At 40.3% G+C, this 23,796-nt stretch overlaps 2 protein-coding genes across 2 annotated transcripts in view; both read right to left on the reverse strand.

The window, feature by feature from the left end:
• Nucleotides 1–18,405, reverse strand: part of LOC141913239 (uncharacterized) — a 32,759-nt gene extending 14,354 nt beyond the window's left edge. The window contains exons 1-2 of the mRNA XM_074804707.1: nucleotides 18,168–18,405; nucleotides 17,750–18,061 (exon numbers count right to left, since the gene is read on the reverse strand). The gene's annotated coding sequence lies outside the window, so the exon portion shown is untranslated. The remainder of the gene's footprint in view (nucleotides 1–17,749; nucleotides 18,062–18,167) is intronic.
• A 4,267-nt stretch (nucleotides 18,406–22,672) lies between these two features.
• Nucleotides 22,673–23,620, reverse strand: LOC141913336 (putative G-protein coupled receptor B0563.6). The gene has a single exon (XM_074804841.1). The coding sequence runs from the start codon at nucleotides 23,618–23,620 to the stop codon at nucleotides 22,673–22,675; it is 948 nt and encodes a 315-aa protein (XP_074660942.1).
• Between the last annotated feature and the right edge of the window lie 176 nt (nucleotides 23,621–23,796).

The raw sequence follows: 23,796 nt of genomic DNA on the forward strand, positions 1-23,796 counted from the left end.
CGTCGTCACTGTCTTATCGTGGGTTACGTCGAAAAAGTCCAATGCTTCATCGAGATCTCTATGTAACCACCGAAATTCAAATTCAATTCAAATTCAAAGTTTATTGCTCAACAAACGACATTTGCGCAGAGCAGGTAAATACAAAAAAGAAAAAAAGCAATACAAGAAAATGAAAGGCTTAAGTGTACATAATTCGACAGTGAATGAACATCATGGTTATGTACAATTACTTAAGAAAACCATGCCCCTTTTTTATATAGCTTGACAAACGTTACAAATTCACTCGAATTTCATGACTTTTGCACCGACATTCCGATTCGCAATAAAGCGGTATTCTCCGTTTTTTCTCAAGCCGAATCGCACGAACGCGACAACTTGTAGAAAGAAAATGATTAGATAGTTAGTTATACAATAATGCCACGTGACAGTCGATCCAGAAGCTAGCGTACAGCCATGATCGTTTCCATTACCGTCAATCTCATTTCGTATTAAATTAATCTTATATCGTATCAAATGAATTCACGGTTCAACTGTTTTCTCTCACAATTAAGACGCTCGTTATCTGCTGGCAATACGATGAAAGAGTAGCGACGCCGATGTTGTCGATTCATACATATTAGATGTTCGCGAGGCGGCGAGTAGCTTTGAGTACTCTCGGCGTAAAAACTGTCAACTTCGCAGCCACACGGCCGACCATAAAACGGCGGTAATTTCTAATCTTCGTCGTTGAACGATACGCCATAAATAGCCGTATGATTGCACCATGCATTATTCAATAACAACTCGGCGAGCGGCACTTGAGCTGGTGGAAGCGGTAAATCTTAAACACTGCGCGTGACCTGGACACTTTGCCGGGTCGCTAGTGTAGTTCCACCAACGCAACGAATTAAGCTTATCCGATAAACAAGTATGAAAAATACGACCCGGAAATCTCGTTCGATTTAACGATGTTGTTATTGCAATTAACGTTGGTTTTAATTGTCGGCGGTGTGTACGGGCGAATGGACGAAACAAAGCGAAACAACTTCACGACGTTGTAGTCGAATATTGTTCTACTTTCAAAGTTATTTCGATAGTTGGACATTTTATGCTTAGGGCTAAATATGCCGGCGTCGCTGGTTCGTAAGGGTCACGCTAGACGACGAATACAGTAAATCAAATCGATCAATCAAATGAATTGCGGGAAAGTTATCCGTCGAGATCAAAATGCCCCCGCATATGGACTTATCCATAGTAAACCCCGGGCACCGGCACGCAACAGATGGCGCAACAAAGCACTCAGTTATAGATAGTGAATATCAGTTTATTTTCAATTAACTGCGAACTGGATTTTGGGGCTCCCAAATGGAAATTTAGTCAACGAAATCATCAAATAAATACATGAGCTTTGCATCCCCGATGAGCGTATGGTATAGTTTCGTTGAGAAAAGATTTAACGATGAGAAAAGTTGATTCGAATTTAATTGAAATGTAGAAGAAACTGAAGCGCGGAAGACCGAGTAACTACAAGCGAACCTGGCGGATCCTCGCCTGCCATAAGTGGAATCCTCGGTTGCCACGGGAGCGGTGCCGGTTCCGCGTTCCACAATATTGAGAGAAGTTCTAAGTTTTACTCTCTTCCAGTTTCTAGCTTTTTTCGCCGAACTATCGAATTCACAAATATCTTCTTTGTTGATAAATGCGTATCTTTTGCCATTGAATACACGTATCAACTAACTGCACAGCTAGCTGACTCGCGCGTTAGTTTGGAATAGTTTTTATAATAACGAAAAAAAAAACACCTCATACAAGAAAACCAATCGGTTATAGCGTCGTCAACAACGGCCACCATCGCGTCTTGACCGATTGCGCTATGAAAAAAAATAAACGCAAGCTGAATTCATAGCTGTCGGCCATACTTCGCTAATACGTTTCCGAATGACGCTCGAAGTGATACTAATAACGACAAGAGCTTAATATGTGATCAGAGATGATCATCGTGTATGCAAGCTTCATTTGGCGTACAAAAGCAAGCGCTCGTGGCTTCTTTACCGAAGCCGGTATCGCGTAGATAAGATATTAAATCGGCCCGCAGTATCGAAATTGGATCAAAGGCGCGCCAGGAAATTTCATCGCCGAAACGTACAGAACGAATTCGTTATTGGTATCGATGAGGACGAATGTTATATACTCATATGCGTGGCGATTAGTGTTTTGTTTTATTGGTCGACGACGACCGCCGCGTATCATCGACGGAGGGAGTTATTGCATCGCGCCAAATACTTATCACCTTATCACACGTGTGTGTGTGGTAAATCGTCGATCAAACGCGGTCCTGATTACGACCCGAGAAAGCCTTCGTTTCAAAGTAATGATTTTTATATCGCGCGTAGAAAGTTGCGAGTGCGCAGAATATCATTTATTATTAACTGTAGATCATAGAAACAATATCAGCGCCGTTGTCAGTGTAGATGAAGATTAATCCAGCCCCACCCCGAAAGTTTACCAGCTTGTGGCGGTTAAGAGGGGAAGCGAAATTAAGCGCGCTCACCGGGGATCGAACCTGGTCTCAGTAGACATTTACCCAATATTTTGAATAACATTGTTGTATAACTTTTTTTGTCACACATTAACTGTGGCGTGATGTAATCTTGGCTAGATATAAGCCTTGGCTATCATCTATCCAAAATAAACCAGAATTTTGTTTCTGATATTGTATTTTATTTACATTCATGTTGTATTGTCTTTTTGCTCTGAGCAAATGTACTTTTGTGAGCAATAGAAATATATTCTATTCTATACTAATAGAACTAGTCCACTTGGCCAGTGGTTACATACAGCTTGTCCCATATGCGTAACACTGTCTTAGCTATTTCCAATTCCTCAATATGACTTTTTGAAAATCATGTCAGAAACATAAGCTATAATGAGAAAATTTCAAATATTCGACTCATTTAGTTTTCCTTACTGTTACCGGGGATTTCTTCAATATGTAAGCTAGCCTTTTTGCTATACTCATCATAAATTAGATCACCATTTTCGGACCGAAATCACATGTAAACAATAAGGACCTAGCAATGTAAGAATTAAGAGATGGCGAAATTAATGAACACAGACCTCGAATATAGAAAGCAAGCTTACCATTAGACCAATAGAACTGTAATCTACTTGGCCAGTGGTAATTTGTAAAACAGATTCTTCTAAGATACAGACTATAGCCTACATTCTTTTTCTTTGCATCTTTTAACTTATATTTGATCGGATATGGATGTAATCTCGTCTCGGAGGCGGGTTTCGTTTTTTATCTGAGACGACGTGATGATAAATTCAGGGTTTATTCGATTTAATTGCAAAGATTTGATTTTCATTACACATGATAAGCTATGTATTCGCGAGTTGTGGGAAGCTCATTCATGGGTGGTGTTGCTTTTGAATTGTAATTACGCCACAGAGGGCTGTACACCTAAGCTTGATTAATTAACTGCAATAGACACGTCTACCTGGTTTCGATAATTATCGCACAGAACGGCGACCGTGGTTTATGAAGCTCTTCTATACTGCCTGTTCATAATGTTTTTTTATCGTTGTTCCCTTTACGGGCCAGACACGCGTTATCGACGGATCGGATATTCTTACTGGCGGGGATGGGTCAAAACAGTTCCAGTCGCCCAAGAAAATTCACCGCCAACCGGGATTCGAACCCATCCATGTTTTTAAAGATCGGGACTCACAGTCGACTGTGGCAATCGAGGATCCACCAGGTGGCAACAGTCCGCATTCTACGAGTTCTTCTCAAATTCGATAGAAATCTATCAATAACTTCTCAAATTCTCTATGAATGACGAATTTAAATTCTGCTATTACGAACCCTAAAGATCAATCTGAATTTATCAAGAGCCGTGCTTTTTTATGATTGTGAACATGGAAAAGTAAGAATCTCGATGAAAGTTAATTGAAAATTAACAAAAATCTTGATTAAAGTCGATCTATCGTTGTGTGAGCTGGTGGGAACACTGGAGTGGAGTGGAGTCCACATTCGGCACCCTGACTCGCGCCAGAAACACGCCATATACGACGAACACCCGCTAAAAGCGCGGCAATCTCGCCGAAGGTCAAATCAAGTAACTCGACGCTGAAATATCGCGCGTCTTGCTGTGACTCTAACAGTCGCAACGCGAAGAAATTAATCACGATGGTAAAAAGTACGGTAACCGTCGCAGCGTGCTGGAAACAACAACCGCGGGACTGAGGGCGACATTAACCCACGCTTCGCGAAAACGCGGTAGAGTCGCGTGTACCCGAAAACGCCGTAAATATATCTATATGATTGACGTTTTGCGATATATCTTGACTAGAAGCTACGTACGCGAGACGACTCACCCGATAGACGATAACCCGTCGATATCGTTGATAGAAACTACGTTCGTTTTGGTTAAACGTAAATTAAGCTTCAAAATTGGACCGGGTTTAACGATTCCTATTCGGATTTCTCTTCGATTGTGATTCAGTTTTGATCCGACGATTGTAATTAAAATCTACAGGGGTCGCTTTTCATGACCTGGGCTTTTTTTCATTTCTCGAAATGAGGAATTATCTATTTGATTGATTGGTTGATTTTGATTTGATTTGAATTTTGTGTCTCTTACAAACCCACCGTACCTGCCGGGAACGACACAGGCGGCTTGATCGTGACATCTGAAATCGAAGTATACACGGATATAGTAGCACGATCGCGTTAGACCAGTTAACGTTGCACATCTGTCGTATTTTGTTTCACTACCTCTAGTTTTTTTGTGCTACAAACAATGTGTATGTGTGTTAAATAGGGGTAACTTCAAGACAGATTTAAAATGACAACAGTAATCAGGATTACCCGAGTAAAGTGTGGTTTATATCGCTCTCGCGTCGCATTGTTGCAAATTTTAAAGGTCAATTTTACATAACTAAAAACTAGAGATTCACGCGGTTTGAATGTTGCTAAAACTATCAAAATCGATCCGGGGACAAATAAAATATGATAAAACGCACATCACAAATAGTTTTCAAAAAAGAGAAATACATGACCCAACAATTACAGGACAAAAAGTACCCTAACAAAATGGCGGCTAGCAACCGTAAAATGCTTTATTAAGCCCAACGCACGCGGCACCGAAAAAACGTTTTCTCCTCGTGAAAAACGTGTTTTCTGTTTCGGCGAAACAAAATTTTTGCCGTGTGCGTTGGGCTTTACGGGAGATATCTTGATTTTATGATACTAATATGAAATTTACGACAGAAAGTGAACTTTGACATAAATGCCTATTATGTTATGTATGTACCCAGTATATACATGCCAAATACCATAATCGCAATATGAGAAGTATATATTCAGCTTGAAGAAGTGATATTGAAATTATCTATTATTAATACCGCAGCATGATAAGAACACGACAGAACCTTTCGTGAAAGTGTACGCGTATAATGTTCATCGGTTTTTACGGATGAATATTTCAAACGAATCGCGACGATTTAATTGGTTCAAACGGTCGAGTTTTGAGCGCTCAAAATAACTCCATTCCAACCGCCCGATTTGAAATATGACACTGTTTTTTCCTTCTTGTCATTCAAGTATATTTTTTATCGAAGGGGATTGTTCTGCCTCGGGTATACAATGACTTTAAAAGTCACGGTTTTCTTACTAAATCATAAAGTCATAGTCAATAAACGTCATAAATGCAAGAACATCTAGTTCTAATAATCATTCAAATTTGTAACCGTCTTAAGGACGAGCAATAGCGAACGCTGATATTACACTTTCACTCATCAGTTTGTTATTAGATTTATTACTGCCGTTATTACAAAGTGAATGATATTAGATTGTTGCCAGTTCGCCTGGAAACTCGAACTGTTTTATCATTTACACCGACCCATTTACTTATTAGAAAGGTGCAGTCAAATATATACATATATATATACATGGTTTATATATTCAGTCTAGATCGTTTCTGTCCTGAGCGATACTTTGTCTTATGAATCCGCCTCCATTGTGTGGCGCTCTTCACACTAGTAACTATTGTCTTGATAAAATCCGATGATTTTAACAGATAACGTCGGATGAGCATGTTAATTTCTTTCAGAATACCTCCGATTACGATACCGAATATATAAGTTGTTATGTTGTATGAATGTATCTGTAACTTTGACTGTAACACAAAATGTGGTGTACATTCGAATTGAACGCAAATATGTTTCTGTCTGGAGATATTGGCGAAGTTGAAATTAGGTAAACATAGCACGTATCGTGATGTGGAAGTTAGATATTTGTCATTTGATACGGAGTCCAGTAACTCTAATAACTCTAATAGAGACTGCGATTTGAACTTTGAGTCTGATAGGTTAATTTGAATGTCTCAGCGCGTGATGGCCAATATACATTTTCAATGTAAGATCGGCCCCGTAACCTTTACCCAGGAACGATACAACCGCTCCGGTCCGACGTTGGAGAACAAAGTGGCTTAGATACATCGACTGTTCCAAGCGCCGTTGTCTTGTGTCTTGATTGCCTTTATCATCTAATTGTCACGCTGAGGCACAGTTTATCCTCGATGCGATATGTTGTGAATATCCTTTCCCGCATGTTTAATGTAACCACGAAGTAGATATAGGCTAGATCGGACGAAATGTTAAATAGTTCGATATACAAAAGTCGATATCCAAAATTCAGCTATTCTTTATTGAGATATGGAGGAAAATGAGTTTTTTTCATCGCAAAAACAACTACTTGGGCAGACCCAAAAGGGAAGGGCGCAGAAGGTGTGGACCTCTTTTAAAATGTCAAGTTACCCTAAATTTTAAAAGTATAGTGAAAAAATCAACTATAGAATATCAACGGATGCTTAAATTCATAAGAATGTTTGTTCTCTGTAGGCCTACATCCAAACTTGAGGAAATGTTTTCCGAACATCGGGTATTCGATGAAGTGCCCTGTTTTGGGTGCACCCCTCCTGAATCAGAACCTGGATCCGCCCGGGAATATCAAAGCGTGCATCTAACATTACTGGTTTGGGTTACGCGTTGCAAGACGAGTCCATAGCGAGATCTGGCATTTCTTTATCTGCCATCGTCGGTAAAAAAAACCCAGTCCTTCTGTCCCTTTTAAAAGCCGTCAGTCCCCTGCCGGTGTAAACGAAATAAAAAGCCGTCGCGTGCATTCGTCATCCATGCTTTTATCAGTAACACGATTCGGTTAATCGGTTCCGCTGACATCAATATGTAAAAGGTATAGAAAATCTAGAAAGGTTTTTCGATAATCCGTTATATCTTACTGTAACCGGAGTATCTATTCAATCGTTTCATATTTTATTCAGAGGTCCGCGCGTTGCGATGGCGTGGAAAGCGAATCGCCCGACCTGTTCAGATTTCATTCTACGTTCCTTTCAATTATAACCGAATTTGTATATGTACGTCCATAATTTTTATGTTCCGAACGACAGGGAGAGTTTCGTTGGAATGGAGTTTATGGAAATGCCACGAGTTAACTATTCAGTCATTCTGCTTTTAAAAACCCAAAGCTTATTCATCTAAAGCGTTTTGAAATCAAGATTATTTTTTTACGAAGCTGATAAATAAAAGAGAATACAGTCCGTAATGGAAACGGGGATGATACTGTCCGTTAAAACCTAACATTGTTTGTTCGAAAATATTAGCTTTTATTATTGTTTGTCTGAGCGATCGCACCGTGGAGCGAATTATAGAAATACTAACGCAAGTTTTCAGGTGTTCGTAGCCTAATAGCGTTTTTCCACTTTTTGATCGAGTGCAGTGCTTTTATCGGACATTTCGAATCGAAAACGAACTCATAAATCAGCATAAATTGACTGCGAAAACCAGTACGCGCCACAAAGTGATCGTCCAGAATTGTAATAGTTTCAGTACGAACATCGATTAGGCCTCACAGCGTGAATCGGATGATCATGTCACAGTTCTGTTACGTAGACCAGGGGCAAGTTAACTAAAATTTGGTAAACGCTAACTATCGAATGCCGTATTAACGATGAATTTACCATTTTTCTATTTTTTTTTACTCATTTTCACTATGTCACCTAAACGAGCAACTGGCACCTGCGTTCGAAAACAGGTATTCACGTCTTTCGTTGCAAATCTATTCAATCGACGAACAGCTACAAAAAAAACCCGATGCACGTCAGGCAATTTTGTCTATTTCTCCTCAGAAGCTGTCGTATAGATTCTCCGCATTTATCACCGTTTATGCGCTGTTAAAAACGAATCATCGAGCGTCTCTTTTTTCGTGCAACCCGGGGTTTTTTCGACAAGCGAACAAGCGTGGCTCTAAATTCGATATGGTTTGTACAAACAGCAGACGCTGCGGTGAGCGCGTGAGACGCCGGATGTAAACACGTCGAATCTAATCGTTCAAGCGTTGGGTACGTGTCATCGGAAAAAACAGTTGGATTTCTTTTATAAAACGGGGACAATAACATCCATCTGGGCGTATCGCCGTATATTATCTCTACATAATACACACTTTTTTATTATCATTTCCATTTTTCTGTGGCCTTTCCGTAAACGGGTAAGTTACCTGGGACCAGTTGGCCAAAAGTTGGTTAGAGCATGGACTACGAATCGAAATAATTTCGTAGTCCATGGTTAGTGTTGGACGGTAATAGTGCAATTCAAAATTTCACTACGTCATTTATCCACCGGTTAACTGACCAACATTTGAGCAACTGATCCCAGCGGAGTTACCTGGTGAAAGGATAGATTTTCAAATGTCACTACCGCGTGGTTTACTTCAACCAACGTTGTTTATCGAAATCTTAGTTCAAAACTAGGTTTTATCTATAGATTTCTAACCGATGTCTTCCTTAAAGATAATCAATTTCATGTCGAAAAAGATCTACGTGTAAAATGTGCTCGATACACGACACGTTTTGTTCCAATCTATAATCAGAATTGCATCTTATAATGTAAAGAGACGAAGGAATACGGAAGTATGTTCGTTGATACGTATTGTATATATGATTGAATTGCGAACATGTAAGGCATATACATATGTTATCAATTCTCGGTCATAAAACGAGGCGAGGAGACAATTATTCGTCATAATGCGTCTGGAAAGTTGCCAGGGTATTTTGTTATCGATTCGTCGAAAGCTATGCTCTTTTACTTATATCATTGTTTTCTGCTCGCTGACTGTCTAGTTTTTACGTCCAATATGGTTTATCATTATTAATTCATAAACTTCGAAGCGGAGACGACGATGTTTTACGAAGCTTTTCGAATGAAAGTTAAGTCTGTTGTGCGATTGTGTCTGAGTTCGTCGTCAAAAATGATAAATGTCTGCTCTACACAAGCCACGATAATACGACGAAGTTATGGTCCGGTTCGAACCAAGGGCTCGGTCGATGTCCCCGTCATTTTGGCCCGTACCCAATCAGAGAAGCGATTGTGTGGGAAGCAAGGTGAGTTACTTCCAGAAGTATTCTCAGGGAATGATTTGACCCATTGGCATGGACTAGGCCCGATGCTTTTGGTCGTACCAAGAAGGCACTGACCCATTTGGCACCAGCGTCAATCTGACCTGGCCCGGGCCCGACTTCGTCCGGGCCAAGGGCGCTCGTATGGTCGCGGCTTTAGACCGTGTGGAACCGCGGCATTGCAATACGGATATACTCTCAAATTGACTTTCGATCCGGCAAAACATAGCAATGAACGCACCGCACTGCCGCGAATATGCGCATGAACTGAATTTATCATAAGACGTATCACCCAAATGGACTCGATTGAGGATGTGTATATCATACTCGGTATAATCTACGCATCAAAATATTAGTTATATCATATAATGTTTGGATCATAAGCCGATCACGCGATCACTGGTGGATGATCTCGGGTGCTGGTTGTACGCTACTGCTCTTCGTTCGCGAATCGCCATTTTCAGCCAGTTTCAGAACGCATCGGTAAAAGCGCGTTGTGTAATCGAATTGTTAATATCCGCGTGTCGGCTGCCGTCTAATCTCTGACCGACCGGAGTCGTCGGTTTCGGACCGCGACGCACGATCACGAATTGAAAGCGATCGTTATCGATATCGACAGCTTTTAGGTCAAACTCGTTCGTCGTCTCGATCTTCGGTCCACGTAATCTCTTCTGAAACAAATACCGGATTAGTTATACGCAGCAGTGTCCATGTAACAAAGCTACATCTAGCTGTGTTATTGGCATCAAGTTGTCCGGCCCGGTCAAATCATTTATACATCATACGATATTCAAATCATCCATGGTAAACATATCTGACATTTTGCAAGTTGTTTGAAATGTTTGGTCCTCTTGGTGACTTTTAGAAGACGTAGTTTTGCAATCGGCCGCATTTTATTTAGGTTTCGAGGATATCAGGTTCGAGTTGTCCAGAAAGGTTGGTTGAAGTTAACTACCATGTGATAACTGTAGGTTTCGTTGTCGCTATGTTAGTTATTCGCTCGTTAACATGAACCAGTTTTGAGCCATCAGCTGGACTCAGGTTTCAGAACCTCAGGATTAGGATACATCTTGATGATCACTTATAAGCTCTGTAGCGCCATGGATTCGAACCCGAAGGCATCGAGACTGCACCGAACGCGCCGTACATGCGCAGCTGACGTGTGGTAGAAACGGCAGGGTTTTGCGCTGTAGTTGAGTGTCGGGATACCATCAGGTTCGAATCCCTGCCGAAGGAGGCTATTATAGCATATTTACTATCTGAATATCCCTGTAATCAGAAACTGATTTTCAATCAAATTCCGAGGATGTATCGAGCGAAATCACGGAGAACTAATCGAAATAAAGTTTCGTTTTTCATTTATCCCCGATTCCCATGGCGTTCAAAGGTGGCTTCGTGTAACGTTTCAGTATAATTTAAATCACCTTCGTCGATGTCAAAAACCGATATGAAAAGACCTGTAACCTATTTCCATTGGGTTTCGACGTGTCACTACTGCTGCTGATGCACAAGTTCCCGGAACACATACCAGGGATAAGTTTGGTATACGAATATGAAAATACGAACTCAAATACAGATTTGACACCTACAACCCGTTTGACACCTACTGACGTCATCTTGACGGTGTATCGCCCCGTCAATCAGCTTGGCTTTACAGTTTTTGAGTAGTTTCATTATAGGAAATCGCGGTCAAGTAAAAAGGGCATCATTATTCAAGAATCGAAGGGCTAAAACACTTTTCACTGACTAGTCGAAAGTTTTGAAATAATATTTTGGCGAGTGTTGTCGGTATGACTTGGTCTTCATTAATGGACACGGCAAACGAACAGCCCTCATTTCTTGGTGGATAGCGGCTCGAAGTACTTTGCGTTGCACGCAGACGATTTGTTTCGGTGTTACGTGTGTTTAACGAACGTCACGGATTTGTATAACAAATTTTCAGTTTTATAACGTATCATCATTTAGCTCCGTAGTCGCGGCCCGTTACGTAAATCTTAATGACTATAAATTGCGGCGAAGACATGCACGAACGTGCTTAGAATGGATGCTAATGTTCTGCTTAATTGAAACTACTTAAAGTTACGTTTTTCCCCGTGTAAGATATACTATCTCGAACACGACCGCAGCGAATACACGATTCGGATGTTACGTTAAAAACTATATACGAAATTATTTTCCATCACGTGAAGAGAACACTCTTTTGTAATTCTACCTCACAAATTGATAATAAAGTATGTAAAGTAAAATGATAGAATATGCGGATTTCATTACAACATGTTAATCCCAACAATCTCCACTCGCGTTTCCCCCGTCGACTAATTCTACAAGAAAACAAATAAATTTAACGTCTCGTTTATTTGACGTTCCCTGTGCGTATCTCGAGACCGTGTTAGTTTCGCCTTGTCATCAGGTTCGAATCCCTGTCGAACGGTGAATCGGCCAGTTTTTCATCATTTCATCGTTCTCAATACGTAAACGTCGCTCGTGGCATGCGAACTAGCCACCGCGGCTTAATTTCTAATTTCACCGTCGGATTAGAATCGCATTTTTAACACCGCAGTCAAAGACTTATCGTATCAGACATCAATTTCACGGGCTGCAGGTGGATGGATACCCGATGGAATATCAATTCCTCCTCGTGATATTTTTCCTTTGTTCCGTCGATGGATAAAAAATAGCGTTTATACGTATGCTATTTGATATATGTCGCAGTGACGTCACTGATGACGATGAATGCGGTTCAAAATGATGATCCAGCGTAGGACGATAATGTGGGCACGTGACATCCGAGATGTAACGGAAATCCTTTGCTATACTTATCCCGGAAAAAAAGCGAATACAATACCAAAATTCATCAGTTCTTTAAGTCGCAAAAAGTCAAGTAATGAAAAAACCGACAATATATAAATGAAAAAGCGCTGTCAGGGTGGAAGATTTTGACCTTGACCTGAGTACTCTTCGACAGACAGTGCATTAAAACTGTGACCCACCAAATTAAAGTGGTACAAATTCACTTATTCAAAACTATCCTCATGATTTATCCATTCAATGTAGGAAAACATGGGTTTGACTGCACCGTTGAAGCGCATTGTGGGTCATATATATTTTATATGACCCACAGTGCGCTTCACCTCAGTGCAATCAAACCATAACCCACAAAATAAAGTGTTGAAATTGTTATTTCGAAAATGTCCTCATGAGTTATCCACCTTTATATACGATTTATATAGAATGTTATGAGAATTCTCGTCACGAATGGCGTTCACACGGATCCTTTTACCTGCGCTGTACCTGTTCAGCTACATGCGATAAACTAACGAGACGCCGTCGCGGTGCGGTTCGCCTGTGCGTTGATAGGCTCGGCGACCTGTTATTCGTCTTAATTCCAGTCACAGCTCGAATTAAACGCGAATACGTGGTCTATATACCATCCATCAAACTCGGGTCGAATCGAGTCTGAGTCGGCGACGGTATACACGTCCGTGAATATCGTGTTACATTGAAGCGCGAAAATAAATCATATTCAATTCATTTTTCAAGTTTTAACGGCGTGTTTTATCGAAAAAGGATCGAGAGATTTGATGAATAATAATCGTTTCAAAGAGTATAAATGATTGTTGCCGATTCACCACGTTTTTAAGATTATATTGACGTTGCCAGGTATTAGTTTTATAGATTATAAATGTCAACACGCGAACTCAATTGATGACCTATAAAAACCGTCACAACAAGAGTTACCGAGATCAATTTTCATCGCATTTCACTAATACCCGAACAAACAATTTCTATCTGAAACAGTGTTATCCCTTCCAATAATATCCCGAAAGGCGAATTATGTACAGCGAGTCGAAAATTGTATATAAGACTTTCCAAAACGGAAAAGAAAACGACAATCCGGGGGCTGGGGATAATACCTTCAAAGTTACGAGACACAGATCGACAATTGCTGACGATCATCTCGCGACTTTTTGTGAGATTTTTCAGTTCCCGATTAGGATACAAAAAAAAAACAACGCCGAATATATCAAAGAAATCAGCGACGGGATTTTCATGTTATTATCAGCGTTCCGTACGGGCAAACGACGTAAAAATACGCCGGTTTACTTACGACTTCTTTTGATGAAGCAAAACCTACGAATAAAAACTGTTAGCTGTCGCAGTTGTAGGAGGGCGATGCAACAAAAGCAATTGAAATACAAAAATATGCGAAAATCCAATCTTGCAAACAAACGAAGCTCAAATGATTAGATAAGAACCTTGTATAGCGGGAGACAGCAAAAAGTCAGGAGCAACATACCATGTGTTATTGCCTTGTTTCAAAATGATTTCAGTGTAGCGTTAGTTCTTAATCGGTGTGACTGGAGACGACATCTTTACATTTCTATTGAATTAGATAAATGATCTTTCATATGGGATATGTCGGATTGGACATCATGTCTCAATATAGAAACGACCATGATGGACTTGTAAGGGACTAGGATCCAGGGACCAGTTCCACAGTTCCGGGTTAAGATTTGACTCTGAGTCAACTCATTGAAAATGAACTAACTTTAACTCAGAGCTAACTCTAACTCACAACTGTGGAACTGGGTCCAGTTCCACACTTGTGAGTTAGATTTGACTCGGAGTTAACTCATTGAAAATGAACTAACTTTAACACAGAGTTAACTCTAACTCGCAACTATGGAACTGGGCCTTGTTGCTCAAAAGTTGGTCAAAAACTATAGTAACAACAAACTTTAATCGGTCACTAGACTATGTCACTATCCACTGATTAATTGTGACCATTTTTCGAGCAGCTGGTCAAGCATATCAAATCTTCTCGATAATGTTGATCTTGCGCTGAATGTTTTTATGAAATAAATTACACGCTATTTTGTTGACGAGCTTGCGTATGCTTCGGAGAAGAGAGAGTCGAATTGCTAGTCGAGCATTCATCTTTAAAGTTCATGTAACCTAACGCTATCATAACCGTTGTAATTGCTTTGAACGCTGGGTAAGAAACGGTGAGCGTGTGATGGCGGTACATCGAATCGTCAATCCCACGTTAGGACATGAACAGAACCTCGTGTAAAATTTGAAAACGAACCAAATCTTCCCATGCGAATTAAATCGAAAAAAACTGCGATTATTAAAGAAAAACCATATGATGGATATTACTTTTCAATAGGAATGATCGGGTGACTGGATTTAAATTTGTTGACACAAATATTTTTGGTATTCTTCGATTCGAATTTGCAACTAAAATGATACGGCTCTTTCGCTCAACTTATTTAGAGTTAATATCAATGCGTAGAGCTACGCGTTCTCCATTCGCGTCTATTGAAGTCGGATTTAGAAATACGATTTCAATTGCTTTAATAGTTAGATTGACAAGTTTGGGTTTTTTCAATTCATTTCGAATGAAAGCCAAATCCCTGTGCTTGTCGGCGACTGATGAAAACGACGAAACTAAATCTTTATCGTTCGTTGAAAAAAAAATGCGTTCGTCGATGTAACCGTTTGAAGGAACGCGTCACACGCTTTTCCGATCGGATTACTAACGACGGAAACCTGGCCAGATTTTTAAAGTAAATGCGGAAAAAAAGAAAAATAAAGACTAGGTTTCATATCTATAAACCTCCGACTCGTGGATTAAGATTTGAATATTCATGATGAAAGTAGGGCGCTAAATTTATTTTCTTAATAGCAATCCCTCAAAAATATTATCATTATCATTAAAAAGATATTGAAACTGCTTTGATTCGTATAAACTTATCACGATTGCTCTGTCAACCCTCTCAATAAAGGTTTCAGTCCACATTAGGTACGCGTCGCAGTGGCTGTGTGGATTAAGGTCTCTGGGTGGGTTCGAATCCTGGTGGCGAAGGAGTTTCTAGGTCGTAGGTTCTACAGTGGGTCAAAACGAAAAGTCGAACCTGCGTGGCGCTTGTTGGATTGAGGGTACACCAGAACGTGGTACTTTTATATTGGAAAAGAGTTATAACATTTTTATTCTCTGTTATTCTTTCCATCTTTCGAAATGATATTATTCTCTATGTACTGTTTCTGCCTTATGCAAAATAACCTTTTGTGAGCGATAGAATATGAATGCACGAATGAGTGAATAGGGACGATACATCGGATTTCCATGCTTTGAGAACTGGCCTCCATATTAGAAATAATATACTCGTAAAATCAGATCGATTTGTGAAATCTCCTACTCAAAATAGAGGGTCAAGTGTTAGACTGCTGAGCGGCAATTCGTCTGTGAATTTCAAAAGCGAATCAATGAAATTGGCTAATGAGACCGTTTAAACACTGATAGCCTGATATTCGAGTTAATTCGCTCCTTATATTGCGATAGTCAAATAAGTTGGTCGAATGGCGTGCAACGGAAAACACGCGCAAAATCGGGATCATATTCTATACCATTTTAAATTTTTAACAAACTTTCCAGATTTTATTCGATATCTTTTTTTTTGGGGGGGGGGACGAGCTAGATACTTCCTGCTTGACTTCTCAAGTTTAAAAAAAACGGTACGACGACTCCGACCTAAAACGTGTGGGAAGTAAAGAACACGACAACGCCTCCGGATTGCGGTTTAGAATTTCATCTTTTCTCTAAAACGCTTCCGAGTTATTATAATTTTGTTGATCAGGATCACTTTCATTTAGACGAGACGAAATGTGAAACCTTCCCGTTTTTGAGATTAAGAAAACAAAATAAAGACAAAAAATCTAATTCAAAGATGATATTTTCCGCTTTAAAAAGTTCAATGCCAACTTCGTTTGTGTTTGGTTAAAACGAATGATGTCAGATTACAATTTAAAACGCGATTCTCACGTATAGAAATTGCTGCACTGAAAAACGTTGGAGAAGACGCGATAACATAAACATTGAAGATGCAAATAAAACCATCTTAAAACTTTCTGTCATCTGAATACTAATGTAAATAGCATTCAAAAACTTTGTCAGTGTAGTATTGATACATTTGATCTTAACTTAGCATTTGTGAAAACATACTCAATATCTGAAGGTCATTTATAGCAAATGTAATCCCGAAATGTATCTGCAACTTACTTTTATATGTGATGCATGTAAATATTGACCGTTCAAAAGTATATTGAATATTATATGATCACTTTTTTCTCATTCCGCGTAAAAGTAAATTTTGGAGCAGTCCTAATCTTATTGCAATTTCTAGATTCTGCTCGAGTCATTCCGTTTCATTAGAGTAACGTGTAATAAGGAATAAGTACTATTTGAAAGGGATTTGAATCTATTTTGAATTACAATCGGCGCGCATTAGATCTGCTTTCAGAAACTACCGTTACGCAAATCTATTCACACGCGGCGCGTCTTTTCAAAAACCCCCAGCGCTTTGTTTGTGTCATAAACCCGACGCGGGAGCTTAGATCAAACAGCACGAAAGCGCTAAAACACGGATATTCGGATTGGCTAAAACACCCGTCGTCAAAGAGCGAGCGCTGATTGATTGATATTTAAACGGATTATCGAAACGAAACGAAAACACGCTCAAGAAAAAGAAACATTCGACTTAAAAACGCATTCGCATAAATACAGTTGTGTCTGACGAACGCACGTTCCCCTGAGATCTGCAGCATTTTCTTTTCTGATATAATAGTTGCTATTTTGTCAGGCTACCGCGGCTATCTCTACTCCGAACAGAATAATGACCCTCGCATTATGAGTCTCCGCAGTCGGACGGCTTTTAGCCCCGATACACAGCGCATATTTACCCAATGATAGACTATTCATTTCGCGGTGTATAAACCGTCGACTTTCGCCCCGCGCCAACCGAAATCGAGATTTATATACCGATAAAAAAACTATTTTTCAAATAAATTATTTTAAAAGTTCAACTTTTCAAAGCATTTGGAATAGGAAAATATGCGATTTTCAAGAATGGATAGCAAAAAAGAAGAAGAATAGTGATAGTTTTGAACAATAGATATAAACAAATAATAAATTCAGCGAAAATATAATTTTACGTGCAAATTATAGAATTGAATTAGAATCGAGAATTATTAGTCAGAGCATCACAATGAACGGTCGGGACGATGTCGGTGATAAACTTTGAACATTATCAAATTAAATCAGCAAAATAATTCCATCAAAGAACAAAACGTAAACTCTAAGTAAATCCTACGACTTTCGTGATCCTCAAAATTCAAAAATTCAGAAATGATTTAGAACGCACGCAATAGAAATTCTACCGTTGATTTTTCTACGAATAATTAAAATCTGTTTAGCCCAGTTGCAAATATGAATGAATAAAAGTCGCTCTTACCTGATGAACACCTGTAATTCGATATCCGATCAGTAATTGTCTCGGTGCGTCGCTACTACACAAGGCCACGTTACGGAGACTGACACTTTCCTTCACTCACTGACTTAAACTAAGAACTGAATGCGGCTATCAGCGGTCCCGCCTTGTCATGATTGAGTGAATGACGACAAACGTTAGTTGCAATCTGAAGTCGGTGGTAGAGTTCTTCAATCCGTTCCAACGTCCGGGTTACTTCAAAAACACTTCACGCTTGCGACCTGCAGAAGCTCTATCTACCTCTCTCTCTCTCTCTCTTGAGGGTGAAGAGGAAATCTGTAAATTGATTAACGATTTAATTAATAATTACGATGACGAAACGATCCTTATACGCGTGCGTTCAACAATCACCCGCCGATTACGATATCGAAATTAAACCTACTGGAAATCGCGTAATTTCGCGCGTGATAAGTATTCAAGTTTTCAACGAAAAGTTTGAATTCTGAACGGTTCGTTCGAGCGGGATGCGGCAGCTTAGAATTATGTTACTACGGTAACTATTAGAAGCGCGCCGAATGCGATACCTCAACTCTCGATAGAAAATACGTCTCTTGTAGCCGCGATAATAAATCTATTCGTTGCTACTCTCACTCTCTTTCTCTCTGTCTCTCTCCCACTCGTTTCGAATTAACGATGATGAAATACGGCACGAATTAATAACCGATAATTTCGTGCGAAGTGTTTGATAATCTACCGACTCGAGTGTTTGACCTGCGTCAGTTTCAGCGACGGTTTGTTGTCTGTCCTCGCCCGCATCACGTTGAGCTCTCGTCGGCGGACGTGATTTCGCGTGGTCGGCCGAGGATTGCAACATCGGTCGAGTGTTCCTGAAGCATGTGTACGTACGCGGACAATCGTCGTTGTTGTCAATGGCGTGTTCATAATCGAGGTCCGTGATTCCTTATTGTACGATACTTATCATGCGCCACACGAACCCAAGGCAAAGAGGCTCGTTCGCAACGACGTTCAATCTGTTTCTTATTGGCATATATTCTTTGTTCTTTCGAATTCCGTCAAAGACTATCCCGTAGATATATACATGCTAGTTTCCATAGACAAGTGGCTGTCCAATATCAATAGTAGACAAAAACCCACAATAAAAAGAAAAACTATCTGGTAGCTTTAACGTTTCAACTCAATTCTATGAGTTTTTGAAAATGGCTCATAGAATTGAGTTGAAACGTTAAGCTACCAGTTTTTCTTTTTATTGTGGGTTTTTGTCTACTAATATACATGCTAGATAAGATATGACCAAACATAACATCCCTCTACAGGAAATCAGGTATAATTTGAATCGCCTTGGACAACGATAATTGCTATGTTACGACCGCGCCTGCGATTGAGGTGGCTTCTGATTGCGAAAATTGGTTATTCAGTCAGACAATGCATCCTCTAATGAACTACAAAAGAAGTCGCTAAGCGGTGATATTGTAAAGGTAATCACCGAAATCAGACGTCTACATTACGCGAAATGTTTTGACAACGTAAAACACTTCGTTAAGCGGAACGCACACGACGCATGGAAACAGGAACAATGGAAACACGGAAACAAACATGATTTCGAATCTTGGAAACATTAGTTTCGCGTTTCTTGTATAAACGCACACGACACAGGGAAACGCTACGTTTTCCTTTTCCGTGTTTTCTGCATCGTGTGCGATCGGCTTAAAGCGTACATTGCGAATGAAATTCGAGCAGACTATCTGGCAGAACAGCATCATTTGAGGCCCCATGATTGCCCTAGGATGATGGATTTCATTTTTGTCCATTCTGCATGGCCTATTCATATATCGTCCCAACACGATTTTGATAAACATCATATCGTTGCAAAAAATATGAATGAACGTGTTTTGGAAGTGGTTTCTAGTGACTTTGTACTGTGGGTAGTTCGGGCAGATGAAATGGTTTGCGTAGATGTAAGCAATTAGTAGCTGACATGGTTTTACTTTCGAACGCAATCAAACTATTACGGCGGTTGGTTTAGAGCTTTTAGAATGTATGCTGATGATGACAAGCACACGGAAAATGAACGTCGTCAACTGAGTCGTATTTATAAGCGTTTAATGGATAACATACCGATAGTCGTGTTATGAACAAAATCCGAAAATTAAGCTCTGAAATTTGAGAGGCTGCTGCGAAATGGTTTCGTTTTCCATACATACAAGTTTAGATACCTTTTTGGAAGTATAGCTGTATTCACGCAATTTTGCGTGGATTTTTATATGCGTCTATTAGCTTTCGAAAAGGTTTAAGAAACACCCCATGTCGTGAACTAATCCACCGTAAATCCCGGGAAAGCGATGTATTTCATTTCCCCGTTTCGATCGAAGCCGCACTCAATTCGCGGCTTCGATTTCTCGGCTTTTAGTTTCGTAAACGCGAGAAATCCCACAATAAATGCAGCCAAAAATGCATAGTTCTTGAATAGAAATGTATTTATATATGTATATTTGAGCGACGTTTCAGCTAACAACTATTAGCCATCATCAGGCGTACTGATTTTCGTTTAGTGTAATGTATATAAGTTATACGGATAAGAAACACGTCAGACGCGCGGTGCAGTTATTGCCTTGTTCGAGGAAGCCGTTGCTCGGTTAATTGGCGATCAATGTTCGGTTAATTGCTACGGTAAACAGCCTCTGATGATTAAAGGCGACCGGTCATTACCCGACGTAAATCACAATATCGGTTTAAACACTTCATCAAACCGATTCGTCGATTAGCGGGTGCGTGATTCAGAGAGAGGGAGGGAGGGAGAGAGAGAGAGAGAGGGAGGGAGGGAGGGAGGGGAGGGGGGAGGGAGGAGGGAGGGAGGGAGGGAAGGAGGGAGGGAGGGAAGGAGGGAGGGAGGGAGGGAGGGAGAGAGGGAGGGAGGGTCAAATTTTTAAAAATTGGTTTAATATGATATTCTTTTCAAGTTCAATTTTATATTTACGAAGTTCCCCCTCAACACCCATTGGTATATCTGATCGCGCTATCATCCTTCTAACAATTCTTGATGGGTTGAGGGAGGGAGGGAGGGAGGGAGGGAGGGAGGGAGAGTCAAATTTTTTTAAATTGGTTTAATATGATATTCTTTTCAAGTTCAATTTTATATTTACGAAGTTCCCCTCAACACCCATTAGTATATCTGATCGCGCTATCATCCTTCTAACAATTCTTGATGGGCTTAAATTCTGCTGTAGCTCTCGTTTCAATTCTGGCCGAGTATCGACGTTGTGAATTTCAGAGAAAGATGTCACTCTGGGGATCGCCTGGAAGCTGTCATTATCTCGGTATTTCAAATGCCGACTGTCGGCTATACCACGCCACAGGAATCCGGTAAACAGCGGCCTAAAATCTAATCTATTTCATTCAATTTAAGAGCGCGCAAAACGATTGTCTCGGAACGTTGGGTTGACGTTTCTATTTATTTATTAGAAAATTCGGGTATCCGGAGATTATATGATTGAATGCGTTGCATTAAAGAACAGACAAGATGGAATAGCGACCTCAAACAGTGTCTATTGTTTGAACGTTTAAGACATGTCAACTTCGATCAGAGAAGTAACCAACGTTGTTCAATGGCCTTTTCAGTAGTTCTCAGCGGGATATAGCGTGATGCTGTTTAATTCACTTGCTGAGTGACAAGCGGGTTCGAACCCTGACGTGCGAGGCCAACGCTTCAGCGGCCGTCCGTTCGTGAGGTCTGTGAACAATCCAGTAGGGTGAGTCTAAGGAAACTAGGATCTGAACGAGGTTTTAAGGAATGGAATAAGAAAAGCTATATGAAAACGACTGGATCTAAAGCTGTTATTTGATAATTATTTTTATCATTTAGTTTCCAAATTAGTAGTTCGTGAAGAAACAATTTACTCGTCAAAATCATGGAAATAATTTCACTGAATGTACAGATATTCTAAAGAATCTAACATTCTTATGCAAATTTGTCCTAGTTTCATGATAAAGTAATACATATAGATGCCGCACAGTTCCCTTTATCCTGAATTAAAATTGTTGTTTCTGTTAAATCTGATTTGATTTCTATAACCAGGGCCCAGTTTCACAAAAGGGATTAAGGCCTAAATCGATTTAAGATGAACTGAATTAATTAAGAAATTAAATCGATTTAAGATTTAACCTTTTGTGGAACTGGGCCCAGGAGTAGAACACCTAGAACTCAGAAATGCACGTAAATACTATTGAAATACTAGATGATAATGGATTCTGTGGAGTGATCGTGACTAGAGGCTTGTTTCACAGGTTGTGCTAGTCCGGGTAACCAAATGATAACGAAACTTCATTCATGTAATTAAGTAACAATATACATAGCTATACTAGTACATCGGAGAGAATGCTGTGTTACAGTCGTCTCTAAATACTTGATAAAGAAACTGCATGTAATATCTATATTTTCGTTTACGGTCGTTTGGAGTGTTTTTTCTACGATTTGTGCTTATGAAAAGATGAACCGATGCGAGAAGGTTTTTCGAGTTCAATCAAGCTGTTCAATGTACTTTCTATGAGGTAGGTTATGTGTATAGTTTGTGTATTCTATTGTATTCAAACACGATACAAATAAGTTCTTATATACATTTAACATCTATACAAGAGAAACTATCCGGTAAACCATTATTGAGTTGCTTACGGGGGTTAAAGACAAGAAAGAATGAAAACAAATAGCAGTTGAAGTTCGCAACTATTATTTGGCGTGATAATAGTATTCCCGAAGGTGGCCATCGAAAATAAATCTTTAACTAAAGGACACTACTTTGGGCTGGTTTTGCCGAGTGTGGGATTTGTATATCCTCACAACACGGAAAAAGTGTTTGATCAGTGGTTATCATCAGGCGTGCGTCTGAACTCCATAAAGTTAAAAGAATACTAACACAAATGATTTAGATCGAATTATTTATTACACAATCGTCCCAGGACCTCTTTGACGTACAGTCGAACCTCGTCACCGGCCAGTAGATATATGTAAAAATTGATGCCGGCATTTGCCGCGTAGATGACGCCCGTGATGGCGGTGCCCGCTAAACTCGTGTCCTCGTTCATTACGATAATCGTCGTCAACATGCTGAACAACGACGCCGGGAACGTGAATATCACGAACAAAATAGAAACGGTTATCACCATCATCGTCGCTTTCTTCGTCGACGCGCTTTTGCCGGCTCCGGCGGCGAACGCCTGGCTCCGACGCAGAAATATCACCAGCAGGAAATTCAGAATCGATATTGTGATAATGGGAATGATTACGTGAATTTGCGGGGCCATACGGTAGTAAACGTTACCCCAATATTCGGGGATGACGCACGAATTTCGCCGGTCGCTGTACTCCATCACGAACAGTAGATAGACGTACGTGCAGTAGCACACGACGGTCGTGACGGCGACGACCTGGCGCGAGAAGGCTGGGGTCGCGATCGTCCTCGTCGCAAACGGCCAGACGACGATAGCGAAACGTTCGATCGTTATAACGACGACGACCCACGAACCGATCAGGTCGTTCACTTCGAATATGTACTCGTGAAATCCGCAGGCGATATCCGCCGAATAGGAGACGATCATGTTCGGATAGGAGATATAGTTCATCAACGGCGGTACGTAACCGATCAGCGTAACCGAATCAGCGACGGCTAGTCCGGCTAAATACTGCGAATACGAGAACACTCGAAATCGTCTGCTCGTCATCACCAGGAAACTGCACACGTTACCGAAAATACCAGTGCAGACGATCGTGGTCAGAGTGAATACCTGAAAGTATCTGATCGCGGCCGAACGTACGCGCCGGTTGTCGAGTATAATGGCCGAGTGCCAGGGCAATAGGTAACCATCACCGCTAACGTTATTCATTATAACTATAAGTCTTTCGATAGAAATATCGAATAGAAGTCGGACTGGTGCCTAGTGAAATTGATCCAATCGTATTTATTTCCAGATTTCTTTTTCATACAAATGCAAAGATAGGATTCGAGAAGTTTTTGAGGTTACGTTTGAAACTTAATACGGCTCGAATTTCCAATTAGCGC

The sequence above is a fragment of the Tubulanus polymorphus genome, chromosome 11 (assembly GCF_964204645.1).
Source record: "Tubulanus polymorphus chromosome 11, tnTubPoly1.2, whole genome shotgun sequence".
Classification (NCBI taxonomy): domain Eukaryota; kingdom Metazoa; phylum Nemertea; class Palaeonemertea; order Tubulaniformes; family Tubulanidae; genus Tubulanus; species Tubulanus polymorphus.

What these genes read in the sequence shown, in the direction of transcription:
- LOC141913336 (XM_074804841.1), bottom strand. Translation starts at nt 23,620, where the DNA reads ATGAATAACGTTAGCGGTGATGGTTACCTATTGCCCTGGCACTCGGCC.